This window comes from Saccostrea echinata, unplaced genomic scaffold (assembly GCF_033153115.1).
Source record: "Saccostrea echinata isolate AGI-Se365-2 ecotype Australia unplaced genomic scaffold, CSIRO_AGI_Sech_v1 ptg000002l, whole genome shotgun sequence".
Classification (NCBI taxonomy): domain Eukaryota; kingdom Metazoa; phylum Mollusca; class Bivalvia; order Ostreida; family Ostreidae; genus Saccostrea; species Saccostrea echinata.
Genome location: NW_026889751.1, coordinates 8,618,790 through 8,633,155, shown reverse-complemented (window position 1 = coordinate 8,633,155; position 14,366 = coordinate 8,618,790). Strand labels below are relative to the sequence as shown.

General features: G+C 33.0%; 2 protein-coding genes across 2 annotated transcripts; both read right to left on the bottom strand.

The window, feature by feature from the left end:
• Nucleotides 1-2,109: 2,109 nt before the first annotated feature.
• On the bottom strand, nt 2,110-7,148 carry LOC133204013 (uncharacterized). Its single transcript, XM_061339802.1, has 8 exons — nt 7,106-7,148; nt 6,778-6,885; nt 6,529-6,686; nt 6,166-6,250; nt 4,773-4,892; nt 4,350-4,454; nt 3,668-3,843; nt 2,110-2,280 (listed from the first exon to the last, which is right to left on the bottom strand). The coding sequence occupies exons 1-8, from the start codon at nt 7,146-7,148 to the stop codon at nt 2,194-2,196; spliced, it is 882 nt and encodes a 293-aa protein (XP_061195786.1). The 3' UTR covers nt 2,110-2,193.
• Nucleotides 7,149-8,846: 1,698 nt separating this feature from the next.
• LOC133199991 (NPC intracellular cholesterol transporter 2-like) lies at nt 8,847-11,686 on the bottom strand. The gene is made up of 4 exons (XM_061335770.1): nt 11,538-11,686; nt 9,803-9,910; nt 9,282-9,445; nt 8,847-9,026 (listed from the first exon to the last, which is right to left on the bottom strand). Exons 1-4 carry the CDS (start codon nt 11,608-11,610, stop codon nt 8,940-8,942), a joined length of 432 nt encoding a protein of 143 aa, XP_061191754.1. The 5' UTR covers nt 11,611-11,686; the 3' UTR covers nt 8,847-8,939.
• Between the last annotated feature and the right edge of the window lie 2,680 nt (nt 11,687-14,366).

Below are 14,366 nucleotides of genomic sequence, written 5' to 3'. Positions count from 1 at the left end.
TGCATTATTTCTTTAAAAATCTTCTTCTTTGATCCGGGGTATTTAGCAAACAAACTGAATGCACAGTTAAGATGAGTAAGGATGCCTCTTCCAAAATTGTGAATTTCATGGCACCTGGGTCAGGGGTTCTGGTGTTAGGGCGGAGCTCTAATGATTACATTGTAAAAAATGCAACAATTCTTTGAAAATCGTGTCCTTTTCTCCTGGGTATTAAGCTGATGAACTAAGAGTATAGTTATAATATGCAAGGGTGCCTTTTCCAAAATTGTGAATTTTATGTCCCATGGGTCAAGGTTCTGGTGTTAGGGCAGGGCTCATGGCATACTCAGGTAACCTATAAGGCCCGTGGGCCTCTTGTTTTTATGGCTACCCTTTGAAGCAGAAGTTCGCGTGACAATTATTATTTTAAAACTACTAGTACACTATCCCCTCCGACCCTAGGGATGTATATGTAATTGATCACACATCAAGGAAGTATAGGACAACTGCACTATGCAAAGCTTGACAGTATGTATCCCAAGATGCAACATTATAATAAGACTGGTTAGGGTAGCACTTTTGGTTACTTAAGAGTGGAACTGAATCCAAAAACATTTTGATTATCTTCTAGAAAATATATGATTAAATTGACAATATGCATACTTATTGCCGCCATCTGTGCAACTTTGATGAACCAAGGTATTATAGCTGCTTGGGGACAACTCCAGTGCTTGGCCTTATCACTAATATGGAAAATAGTTGCTTGCAGCATCTGAAACTTTATTGTTCATCTTCAACCTTGGATAAATAAATAAAGTTTTAAAACTCGAAATTCACGGAGTTCTGATGAAAAACTTCCATATGGAACATAGGGCAGAAATCAAACTCCCGAATCTCCATTAAACATCCACATGACAAGACCATTTATACTTGTGTACGCAAAAATATATTTTTTTGCTATCCTTTGAAGCAGAAATTCCAATGACAATCATTATTTTTGAACTACACTTTTTTCCAACCCTAGGGACCATAAATCTCATTGCAAATCTACAAGACCAGTTCAATCAGATAGAGGCAGATTTATTTGTTTGTTTGTTTGTTTGTTTTTTTGGACACCTCTTAAAATATAGGAGGTAAGGAGGGGTTAATGGCAAGAAAATCTGACAGACAGAGTAGTGGACGTGGAGAACAATGATATACCCATTCTTCCTCTAGAGAGTGCGGGTATAATGAATGCGTGGTTGCTAACAATCATAAATTATAAGGGTTGATGCGCAGTCCTCACAGTATAAAAAGTATCACAATGCATTGCATCTGATATCATATCTTGATATGAGCGATACATTGCATTTGATATCATATCTTGATACGAGCGATACAAATTAGAAGAAAATTAAATTTCAATGGCATCTGCCGTTAAATATTTTTATAATGGAAAAATATACCCCTACCTAATAGTTCTTTATCAGGAAGGGGGTATATTTATTTTATTATAGGAAAAATACTAGTATATAACGTCAGAGACCTGTTCGATTTTTATAGAAACCACCATTTTTAAAGCAAGCTTTTTTTGTTTTTTTTTTCAATGCATTTATTTTTATTTGTAAATCTTGATCATTCTAATTTGTATCATTGTGTAATGCGTATTGGTATTTGCTAAAGAGTACATCATGATTTGTATTGTAGAGCAACAAATCAAAGTAAATCGATGTCTTGCAAGTTATACCCTGTCCATATATCTTTATAAACTGGATATAGTTCTAAAAAACAAACCAACAAACTTAAAAAAATGAAATGCATAAGGGGCATAATTTTAGCCCGAATGAACTTTTCTTGTCCCAGATATATAAAAATATCACATATGGAAACACCCGTCTGATATGTTCGATTTCATGTAAAGAACCATGGTGCCAATATCAACTTATTTAAAACTTGTTTCAAGAAGAATAATAGAAATTCTTTGTTCTCCTTAAAGGTGAGGACCCTGATCAAATTTATTAAAGTCAATCATCCCTATAGATTAATTTTTTCTGCAAATATTGACAATAGTATTGATATGGCTTTCGAATTCTGTTGAAATTTTCTAGAAATACTACCATGCAAGTTACTCTCAAAAAACCATGAGCACAGTTAAGCATGCAGCAGTGAATTTATTGTGAATTTTATAAAATGAGAAAACATGGATTCAATCAGTGTCTATTTTATGAGGAATGGTCACTTATCAATTTCCATGGGAAACACGAAGCAAAATAAATAACTGTTGTCGTCTGCCTTTAAATCCCATTGCACTGTTAGACGTATCTAAATTTAAAAGAAAATACTTTCATTGATTAATATATGATTTGTAAACATGTCAATGCATAGAATACGTTTTGGTATATATAGTTGTAATTGCGGTAAAGAGCAGTATTCCGCTTTATCAGTCTTACTCTAGTATAATTTTGGACGATGATGGATCTAAACTGCCACATACGGTATAGTAAGCAGATTTAAAAAACTTGTCTTGCATATCAGAAGCCAACATTATTGGTTCAAATCTGTTATTTCACAAAAGAAACGAAACCAAGATGCACAGTGACTCAAGGAATACTTATCTATTTTTTTGTTGGCTTTATAATGTGATCAAACATTTTGCTCACGTGGTAATTTGCATATCATCACTTGAGCAAACTGTTTGATCATCATCATAAAAATAAAAAGACAAACAAACAAACAAAAAAAGTTATTCTGATCCTCGATTGAATGAGAAAAATGAGATACATGTATACACGTTATTTTTATTCAATAATTTAAACTCTAGCACTACAAGCCCCACCCATTATATTACTATCCTATACACAGTGAGTTAGCATGCAGTTCCGTACGTGATGAGCAGATATTAAGCTATTTCCTTATTTGTAGTCTTATCTCGCACAAAGATCATTTGGAAATGTAAATATAAATTAATAATGCATGGATCTGTGATTTACCGAAAATTCACACTTTTCAAGGTTTTATTTTGCTCCAACTTAAATCAACCATGAGAAATATTTGCCCCCCCCCCCCCCCGTTTGCGTCCGCTTAGATTTTACTTTCAGGAAAATAGATAAGTTCATTTCATATAAAACAATTTCTTCCCTACATTAGCATAACATGGCATATTATTTCTGGTACACTATCTTCAATATGTATAGCTTTCCAACTGACACATATTTAGGTAGTTCACGTGTACATGTATAAAATATCTGTTTCTAACAAATTAAAAATTCAAAGTATATTAAGGAATTTGAAAGATCTTATTTTTCTTTTCTTTTCTCGACAGAGAAATGGTAAACTGAGCTAAGAATTTAGTAGGTACTATATTTTTGGCGGAATAGCGGCGTAGGAAAATATTAATTTTTCTGTTTTTCAAATCTTCTACAAAATAATAATTTATTTTCACATTTTTAAACAATCAAAGTCATAAACATGAACCAAAAAACCAAAAAAAAGAGACTTTGATTTTCCTTCACAAGATTCACAGGTTAGTTTTCTGGTTTTACACAGTTTATCATGTTGTATATCATCATTTTGAATTTAGTAGATGGAAGTAAATGCAAAATTTACAACATGATGTAAATTTTGCATTTACATCAATCTACTAAATTCAAATTTTACATGATACAGTCCATTATGGTCTCGTAGGTAAATACTCCCTCAATGTACTCACATTTGGGTAGGTTTTCAGAACATTGAACAATCCACTGTAGGTGTATTGATCTCCGTTTTTGATTGGACAGGTGATATTGCTGGATCTGCATCCGTTTGGATTAGGCATGTTAAATTTGACGGGCACTCCCGCAAGAATTCCATAGATCTCAGCTGTTAGCCCAATGGAGTCTCTCACTTCAAAGAAAAAAGATGTAACTTCAAAAATATTTCATTTGAAAAACGTTTTATACATTTAATAATTTTCACTATACATGTATATAATAGTAATTCATTAAATTTTCTTAAATCCCTGAATTTAATTTGAATTCACTGTTGTCCCTCCAAAGGGCAGTCTTATTTTCATGACATAAGATCCAGTCAGAGACGGATTTAACAGACTGAAGCCTCAATTTATATTGGCTGGAGATAGCAACTGTAAAATACTATACCTGTCATGCGACAGTCAACCAAGTATTTAATGGATGAAGCATTGGTTTTATGGTCCCGAGTTTACTTTTGTATAGGATTAATAAAACAAAGTATACCATTTTGTAAGTTAACAAGATTCTGGTCCCCACACAAATGTTTTCTTCAGCTTTGGTACAAGAAATAGTTTTATAATTTTGGAAAACTAGAATGTGCCAACTCTCTCAATGGCATACTTTTGAATTAACTAAAGAATGTTTTTACTACATACAAACCTGAGACGAATGTTACAGACACCGTGACGTTCATCCCGTGATAAAATTTACAGGGTTGTTCCTTGCAAGGTGTGATATCGACTGTTTTTATGTCTGGAGATCCATCTGTAAATAATTGTAATTTGATATGGAAATATACAGATATTAAATATATCATATTCTGTTCGATTTCCCCTGCTTTATGAACTTATGCATACAGTTAACACATACATCGAAAATAATTTAGCACTGGACAACCCAGCTTCAAAGATTTATTTTTACAACAAAATCAATTCCTTCTGAATACCATATTTTCTTCCTTCACTCTCATTATACAATCCTTACATGTAAATTCCTTCTTTTGAAGCTTACATTCTCGTCACTTATAAATACAATATTGTGGGCTGAGGCGTTCATATTTCTCTCTTACTGATATGTACTTACTGCATTTTTTGAAGTTGATCGGTTCACAAAAACAGGTGGCAATAACACCAACGACTACCAGAGCACAGGCGAGAGAGAGGGACATGATTTTCTTTGTCTCGGACGTCGACAACTCTGTGAATTGTTACAATTCTCAGAGTGGTTTGTTTATATTCGGATGGAATCACGTGGAATTTCAATGCGAGAATCCTCATTTGACCTTTGATGCATGAATGGCATTTAAATTTAAGAGTTTTCCAGTACACCGTCAAGTTTTATCAATATATGGTCCTTTTTGCATTTTATTGCAACATGCAAGGTCTATATAAATTTTTACACAACAGAGAAGAGAATAGATCATAAGTCGGCATGAGTGTAAATACTTAAATCTACATTAAAGTACATTGTATATATTTATATTGATGTCTTAGTACAATTACTCAACCATGTTCCCTATTTTCGACTTTAAATTTTTAAGGTACATTGACCCACTTACTTGAGCTCGGGTTATCAGTCAATTTTATCATTTTATTGATAAATGGGATGATTTTGGAATAATGGTATCTTATTTTGGAACTTTATCGACTTTCCCGAAGTAAATGGTCAACATCCTATCTTATTACGAAATACGCTATGCAAAACGTCCCAGGCGAAACTATTTCGGATTCAATTTACTCTTATCTAACAGTTTTAAATCATTTAGTTCATTTAATTTGTCAAAGTGTGGTGCAAGTATATGTCTTAAATTGTAAATCGCAATTAAAATCTTAAGTAAACCGACAGTAAAATTTTCCCTCAAGTGTTTTTGTTCTCTTTCTCGTTGAAATGGTAATTGTAGAATAGAAATAAGAAGAGATGTTGGATTTTCTTAAACCTTGTTCCTCCGTTTTTTTCTGGGTCATTTTTTTAAGGTCTTTGAATTTAGTAAAGTCCATTAGAATATATTCAGTTGTTGACAGGTCCATTTCCTAAGAACAGTGTTTCACACCATTTCATACATGTGTTATTTAACTAAAGAATATTTTCATGAAATCTCAATTAAAGAGTACATAAAGACATAGGTAAATTTCATTGTCCAAGTGCCGAGCTCTTAATTTTGCGTTATATTAATATGATTTAAATTTAACTGCAATTCCATGACGAAAGAGGAACACACAACTGTATAAGGGGAAATGACTTCCTCACCAAGACCAGGACTTCGAAACATGGCTTCCATAATATATTTACACAAGGAATGACTGTTAAACTTTTTTTTTTATTTATTCTTAAACACAAATGACGTATAAAGACAGGATGAAACTAAATTATTTATGATATATTTACAATGCAGGAACGAAAAGCAAAAGAAGAGTCTCAGTCGTCATCGCGAACTTGACCCTTTGGAGGATCGAACCACTGGATGATCAAGACTTCTATTCCACAATCTGGACAGGCCATACAAAACACACAAGATCTTTACTGTTATCGTCTCGGATTTCCAGTTTGGCGACCAGCGAGACCTGAGCAAAAAAAAAAAGCAACTCAAATATCAGAGTGAGGTTTTAATTTGCTAGTTTTATCTGCAAATATTGTAGAATCAACTTTTTACAATTCAAGACGATAACGAATTATAAAAAGTGTTTCATTTTAGAATAATTTATTAATAAGAATTTGGTGACTCGCATAAGTGCTGTTATAAACAATGAAAAATTAAGAAAGGAAGAAATTCGATGTTTTAAAAGCTAGAGTGATTTTTTCTGCATCTATAAAGTTTAGTGTTTGCGAGAAGGCAGCTTACCTTAGGATAAGATGGGAGAACCATCAGGAAATTTGAGTAGACGATTTTGCTGTTTGTAATTATTGGACCGGAAGTGATTCCATTTTGAAGCGGAAATGGCACAGGAACCCCTCCAATAATTCCATGGAGTACAGACGAGTATTTTGTTGAATTCACCTCTGAATAAAGAAATGAAAAATTTTGAAGCTTATTGCTGTTCAATATTTCCAGGAATTGTGACCCAAATAAAAAAGCGGAAATGCCACTCACTAGGCGTGAATTCTACTTTCATTGTAACATTGTCTCCCTTCTTTAGTTGACATGGTTCTGACGGACACGGGGTCACGTCGACTTGGTTCACCGTTCCAGTAGCAGAACCTACAATATTGGACACAAATTTCTGATAAAATATACAACTTAGCAAACTCCTGAAGCACAATAAGAACCTTTATCATGTGCAACATCATTTTAATTTTATAACTGTACAAACGTGGCAGATAAAGTTTATTTATTGTCGACGAAAGACTTTACATGTATATTTCATTGTCAAAATATTGTACTCACAATCTCTAGCTACTAACAACATTAGTAAACTCACCACAGTCTTTGAAAGTGATTACGTCAGCTGAAGCAAAAGTCATCGCAACAGTTAATATTATTATTCTGGAGACTAGGTCCATATTGTACTGATTTAATTGTCTTCAGAGATTTAACAATCACAGTTTTCTATATAATTAAAATGATCATACTAAAGTTTCTTGAAAGTTGCATTATATATATATATATATATATATATATATATATATATATATATATATATATATATATATATATATATATATATATATATATATATATATACTGTTTTAGATTTTGACCTTCCTAGTGATCGTTCGATTTCTCCCTATTCAGAAGATAGGATGAGAGTAGATAGGTCAAAGTATCACGCGACACTCTGCAAGTCAGTGGTCAACTTGACACATCAAAGTACTACAATTAGGACTAAAAAAATCAAGCAAAGTAATAAAACCAACATAAAATTTTACAACATGCCTGTTTTGCAGATTCATTGTCTATCCTAGATATCATCTAAATATAATTTAATTTCGTTTGTATTCTAGCCTCTGATTGGATAATATCCAAAAAGGAACACAAATTATTTCTGTAACCTGGTTTGGTATGGGGACACACCCCTCTGACAACCAGCTGAATCATCTGTATCCATACAATCCTCTCATTTCCAGTCCTCGGAATTCATGGAAAATTCCAGATTTAATAATTGTACCTTTAACTTAACAATAATTCGATCTTACCACATGTTAACAAACAACAAGGCTGCCGCTAGGCCTATGCATCAGTTTTTACCTCCCCTCGCTTCCCATCACTTCCGTTACTACGGTTGTATTATTGAGCGGCAAATTTGAACTAATAAAAAGCAACGAAATTCTACACCCTTAGTTATTTAATGATTTTAAAATTAAATTATAAGGAATGACTCTAATTCTTGGCCAAATTATTCGAGTATAACCTGGTTTGGGTCAGTTTACGCTGTTTTTTAATCCGCTTCGCGGATTATAAAGCGTAAACTGACCCAAACCAGGTTATACTCGAATAATTTGGCCAAGAATTAGAGTCATTCCTAAAATATTGCTGACACAATGTAGAAAGCTAGTGTATGGTTTAAGAGACCAGTCATTCTTAAATTTGAAGTTTACTTCACTGTGATAAACAAAAAATATATGTATACCGTATTTTTGTACCTTACACAGTAAGATCGTAAGATCAGATCGCATACATTGTATATGCATATTGATAATAGGGAAATGGATCACCCTGACATATCCCTAAAATGCTATCAAAGGAATGTCATTCATATACAGGCCATCATACTTATAAATCTATTATTTTTTATCTAGTTCTATGGGACAAATTGAAAACTTTTAATAAAAAATGGAATTTTACACAGTTTAACTTATTAATTTTACTTAGATAAACATAGATTAGTTGTTATTTTCATGAATGGGGGAGGGGGGGGGACCTCAAAATCGGGGAAAGTGACAAAAGAGTATAGATTTTACGTGTTCGAAACTTTGGAAGAAAAGATGAATGGCATTGTTATAAAAACGACGAAAAAGCGCAACTTTTTTTCCTGATATGAACGTGAATTAAATTATGGAAATACTTTCAACGGATAGGGTATAATATTTTTAAAAAATAGCTTTCTTCCTTCTTTGTTTTCTTTTAGCGCAATAAAACAATGAAGGACCCCCCCCCCCCATGTTTTTCTTCCCTGTAAGATTACCATATTGTGTCTTATCGTAAATTCATGACACGACTCATTTGTGTGGGGAAAAAAATCAATTTTATTGTCAGGCTTGTATAACATAGTATTCAAACATGTATATTTAGTCGGTAGTGTTTTTATATTTGGTCTATCCCACTATCATCGCTGGTACGACAAAACACACAAAATCCTTCCCTGATGCGTCTGCAATTTCCCATTTTACAAGGAGTGATATCTGTTTATTTAAAAAAAAAAATAAAAGTATTACTGAAGATGTTTTTTTTTTAAATTTCCTCATCACTAAAATGTAAAAGCACAATAAAGCAGTCTTTATTCATATATTCCTATGCTTGTACTTCTTAATGTTGTCCTTTTTTTCATATCTTTCTTTTTCAAATCTCGTGTATTTATTTCTCTGTTCATTCTCAGTTCAATAACTGGAATATTGAATAGCGGCTTTTTGACTATTTTTGATAAAAGTATTGTTTACCTTAGGATAAGCTGGTTCAACAAAGATGGAGTTTGTATAGGTAACCTTTTGATTTGGTTGGACGGGAACAGGGGGGTTGACTGCCCCGTTAGAGGTTGGAAATGGGACAGGTACCCCTCCAATAATTCCATGGACAACTGTCTTAAAAGTGGCCGAATTGGCACCTGGAGAAGAGTGTAAAAGTACCCTCAAAGACAAATCTATGCTGAATTCTGCTAATGCATGTATCAATTATAATGATTTATTGATAATGAAATAAACATTAATTAAATTAACCTATATATCTACACTTGATAATATCCAAAGAGGTAGCAATGAAACATGAAAGACAAAGATCCTCCATTTGAATTTTGAATTGGTTTTCCTTACCTAGATTTGATGTAATAATTGCATTAAGGTATATTTTTATCTACTTATGAACAGTGCAATAGCCCAAGGTCGTAACCAGGTTTCTGGAAAGGGTAGAGATGGAGTTGTTACCCAGCGCACCCTTCCCCTTTCCGACGACCTTGAATACTTACTCGGTGTAAAGTCGAGGGATATTGTGACGTTGGTGTTTTTCTTCAGTTGACAAGGTTCTGACGGACATGGATTAACGTCAACGCTTTCTATTTTTCCCGAGACGGAACCTGTAATAATTTATTAGGAATATGAACGGGCTCAACTTTATTTTTTTCATATAAAACATAACTAATTTTTTTATTTTAGCAATATTCAAAAATCAGCTTCCCTACTTCTGGGCATCTAGTAGGAAACTAATTGCATGACTATAATCAGCAATTAATCCTCTACAAAATTCCATCACTCATGAATTTGAAATTAAAATGCATTTTCTTTACAAAACATAAAATTCACTACTAGATATTAAACATGTACTGAATATTTTGCATGATTTTTTTTTAAAGACCTCTTTCAAAGTTCCCTGGGTCCAGTGTTCAGGTCTATGGTTATGTACTAGTATTTAAAATCCATTATTTATGAAAATCTCCTTCTTCTGATGAGAACTATAAACCATAGCTGCAGAACTGTAGCGTTATGGTTTTATATTTTAGTCTTTGACCATAACGCTAACAGATCCCGTAATGTAAATAAAATGCAATTTACGGCGCAAGATTTTCTACGCACTTTGGGGATGTATTTTTCCACTTTCCAGCATTGGTCAATCAACGACCTTTCATCCCCTAATTCTAGACATATTCTATAACCAACCTGTATATTTTATCCATCTCCTAACCGCTTATAGTCGTCTCTACAGACCAATAAACTCGGTTGTTGTGAATTTGTTGTCGAATGGCATACCGTGTTTACTGGTCTGTAGAGATCACTATAAACTGACACACACCGCCCCAGTACATCAGTGTGCCTTCCTATTGATAATTATTCGATTCAGCAAATTAATTCAATGTTTCAGATATCTATGATTTATTCAAAGGATAGCTCACCTATCTTTTTAAAAGCTAAGCTTGTAAACGAATAAAGTAATATATGAGTTAGACTTACTCGAAACACCAGTGAACGAATAAACTTGACTCTAAAGGTTGTACAAGACTTCCATTTCGGAAGTGAATGAAATTCTTGCGCACATAGAGAAAACACCAACGTTATTCACCATGTAACTGTATGAATGTATGGATCTCAAAGTAAATGCATTAAAAAGTTCCTTAGTACTTAACACATTGTGATAAATTTACACGACTCTGTCAATGCATTTAGTAGACAAAGTAGTCCGTCGCGTCATGTGCGCACAAACGGTTATATATGCCGGATGATGGAATCGACTGTGATCGGCCGAATCCGATCACAAAAAGTTGACTTTAATCATGTGCATGCAACAGACCAACATTATATTGCATGTATTATTGAGCGAAGGGTTCCCTAGCAAAAACTGATAAATTCATGCTACCTGGGTCCACGTTGGAACTAATTCGAATGTTCCCTAGAAGTTCACATAATTATAAGTATGAACTTCCTCCACTATGCTTCTTGTTATGTATGCAAACACTCATAAGTTGTGCAAATGGGGTCAATATCTAAAGCTAGATACTTGGCTTCAAAAAGTAGGTGATGTCTAAATTCAACAAAACTAATACTATCTCAGCGCAGATAACTTAAAAAAAATAGTTCAATATTAAAATTGATATATTTTCTTCTTTTTTAAAAAAAAAAAAAAAGTTTTCCTGTTGAAGAAAAAATGATAATAAATTGAACTGCAAAGCAAACCGGTATTCAATTTGGAATGAAAGAAATGGCACCTACCACAGTCCTTGAATTTCACATTATCAGCAAAGGAAAGTGATAGAATAGCAAGAATAATGCACGTCCGGATCATTATGCTTCACTGGAGCAGAAAATTGCACGTTTCTTAAAAGTAAGTGTAGAAACGTGATTTGTATGTATTCACATCGGAAGGGTTTTGTATGAATGCTCTATCTTACTATTCAAAAGACCAGGAAAGGGGAGCTCAGGTTAATAAATGAAAGCGTTTTTCTTAGATTTCATCATTTTCTTCAATTGAAATGTGTAGAATCTTAAACCTTAATGTAACATAAACATGTATTATCTGAGAAAAAACCTTGAACTTCATCATCATGAATTTCAAAGTTTTGTTCATCTACCTGTAAACCTATACGCCGTATATTAGTATAGCCCAAACTTGACCTTTTGGATCTAGTGGTTCGATTTCGCTCGAAGTTCAACTGTGTCGCACGACGAATAGGAGTAAAATTATGCGGACGATGAATTTACGGTAACTTATCCATGTGTGAGAACACGTACACTGAGTATAAACTTTTGATATATATCAGTGACCCATATTGTCACCACAACTTGTCAATAAGAATGATGCGAGATTCAACTTTTTAATGGCGACATACAAGTTACAACTTATTTATGTTGACATACAACTTATTTATGTGATTGTCGACATACAACATGCAAATTATTTATGTCAGCTGACGAAAATGTCAGAAGTTTGTAACGAAAAAAGAAGTTCCTCTCTACATAGCTGAAAAGGTATACGAAAGCAAAGTGCATACAATTTATCTAATGTATATATGTAACGAGATATATTTAGTGAACAAAATGTCGATGTTGTTTTGAGCATATTTTATTGAATACATCAAAAGGATTGGAAACAAGTTCTATACAATTTACTAAGTTCCTCTACTTATATATTACAATATGTCATGCAAATTAAAAGAAAAATGATACAATTAATACAAGTGAAAAAGCAATCTACATATCAACTAGAGAATCCACATGTTTCGCCAATAAATTTATGAACAGCAGCAAAAATACTGTTAATATTTATCTGTAAAGGCAAATTAACATCACCACATAATTATAGATTTATATCAATAGTAACCAGTTCAAGAGTGAACAAGCGATTAAAAAGAGTACTTCTTGCATTAGAATAATTTTTGCATGCGAAAAAGAAATGGTGCACATCTTCATTTTTTCCACACAAACATAAAGGACTATTTATAATGTTTCGTTTATATAGATCATGATTTTGAGTAATGTCTTAGTATGAATGATATTGGTGTACCGCTTACCAAAAGAGAAGAATGATGGTGGATTTTTAATTTTTGTTATCAAGGTTTATCGAAATGTTTTGTTTTAGATGGCTTCTCTGACCTCTGTTTTTAGTAAATTCCATTGTTTTGCAGCATCAGGTACGAAAGAGTTTCTAAATAATTATAATCTACACCTTGGAACAATATAATCTTGTTTGGTACGGGTATTGTATATGGAAATATGTTCACGCTTATTGGGGACAATATCATGCAAATATTCAGGTACTCTTCCCGTGTGAATTTTGAACAGAGTAGTCATTTTTGTAATATACATGTATATGGTTTTTAAAGTTTCCCAACAAGTTTCAGAATAAAGTGCTTCTCTAGACACAAGAATAGGAAGTCCTGTTACAATTCTAGCGGTTGTACTTTTTCAAGCTTTTTCAGCAATACTACTTTTGTTTACAAATATTGCTTTAATTTTAACCAAAATCATGATTAACATACAATTTTTATATTATGTATATTACACAATCATCTTTCTACCTTGATTAATTAGGATACCATTGGCCTTTCCTGTCTGGGCAACTGAAACTCGATTGAATATCTGTTGCAAAAGTGTCCAAACATTTGTTTTAATCGCCCAAAATCTATCGATGGTAATTTTCTAGTTGCACAAAATTCCATTGAATCTTCGAGAATCAGCTATTCATAAGCTAAAAGAAAAGGGGTAAGCAAAAGCCTAAAGGTTTTTTAAATGGCGTATCATTAATTGATAAAAAATCTCAAGCTATCAAAAAATTATGTATGTGAAAAAAAAATAATAATAAATACTAAAGACAAAATATCAAAGTTTTTAGTTGAGGAGCCTAGTACTCTGTTCCAAATCTTAAAAAAAATTATCTGGCTTGTATATATGGAAGTGAGCAAACATGAAGGAAAAAAACTAGTTTCATTAAAATAACAGTGGAGCAATGTATGATTTATTGGAAAAGGGTAGTTTAATATACACAAAGTAACGTTCTAAATACGATTGATCACCAGTAACTATACAATTAAGCTGTTGTACATGTACAAATGACTTAAAAATTAAAATTTTCGCCACAGGAGAAATTTTCTACATTGATTTTATTAATTAAACAGTTAAATAAATGGTTCGCGGTGAGAAATAATCTAGAGTAAAAGATCACGAAAATGGCGAATATTTCTCGTGCGCGAAACGCTATAATAAGAAATAATTTAATTTTGTTTGTATTCTAGCCTCTGATTGGTTAATAATCAAAAAGGAACACAAATTATTTCTGTATAACCTGGTTTGGTATGGGACACCCCCCCCCCCCCCCGACAACCAGCTGAAACATCTGTATCCATACAATCCTCTCATTTCAAGTCCTCGGGATTCATGGAAAATTCCATATTTAATAAATGTACCTTTAACTTAAAACAATAATTCGATCTTACCACATGTAAATAAACAACAAGGCTGCTAGGCCTGTGTATCAGTTTTTACCTCCCCTCGCTTCCCATCACTTCCGTTACTTCCGTTACTATGGTTGTATTATTGAGCGGC

What these genes read in the sequence shown, in the direction of transcription:
- LOC133199991 (XM_061335770.1), bottom strand. Translation starts at nt 11,610, where the DNA reads ATGATCCGGACGTGCATTATTCTTGCTATTCTATCACTTTCCTTTGCT. An exon ending in ATCCCTCGACTTTACACCGA is followed by an intron (nt 9,446 to 9,802) that starts GTAAGTATTCAA and finishes ACTCTTCTCCAG; the next exon opens with GTGCCAATTCGGCCACTTTT. An exon ending in TTGAACCAGCTTATCCTAAG is followed by an intron (nt 9,027 to 9,281) that starts GTAAACAATACT and finishes TTAAATAAACAG; the next exon opens with ATATCACTCCTTGTAAAATG.
- LOC133204013 (XM_061339802.1), bottom strand. Translation starts at nt 7,148, where the DNA reads ATGACTTTTGCTTCAGCTGACGTAATCACTTTCAAAGACTGTG. An exon ending in GCCTGTCCAGATTGTGGAAT is followed by an intron (nt 4,893 to 6,165) that starts AGAAGTCTTGAT and finishes AATTGTAACAAT; the next exon opens with TCACAGAGTTGTCGACGTCC. An exon ending in GTCTGTAACATTCGTCTCAG is followed by an intron (nt 3,844 to 4,349) that starts GTTTGTATGTAG and finishes TTTTCTTTGAAG; the next exon opens with TGAGAGACTCCATTGGGCTA.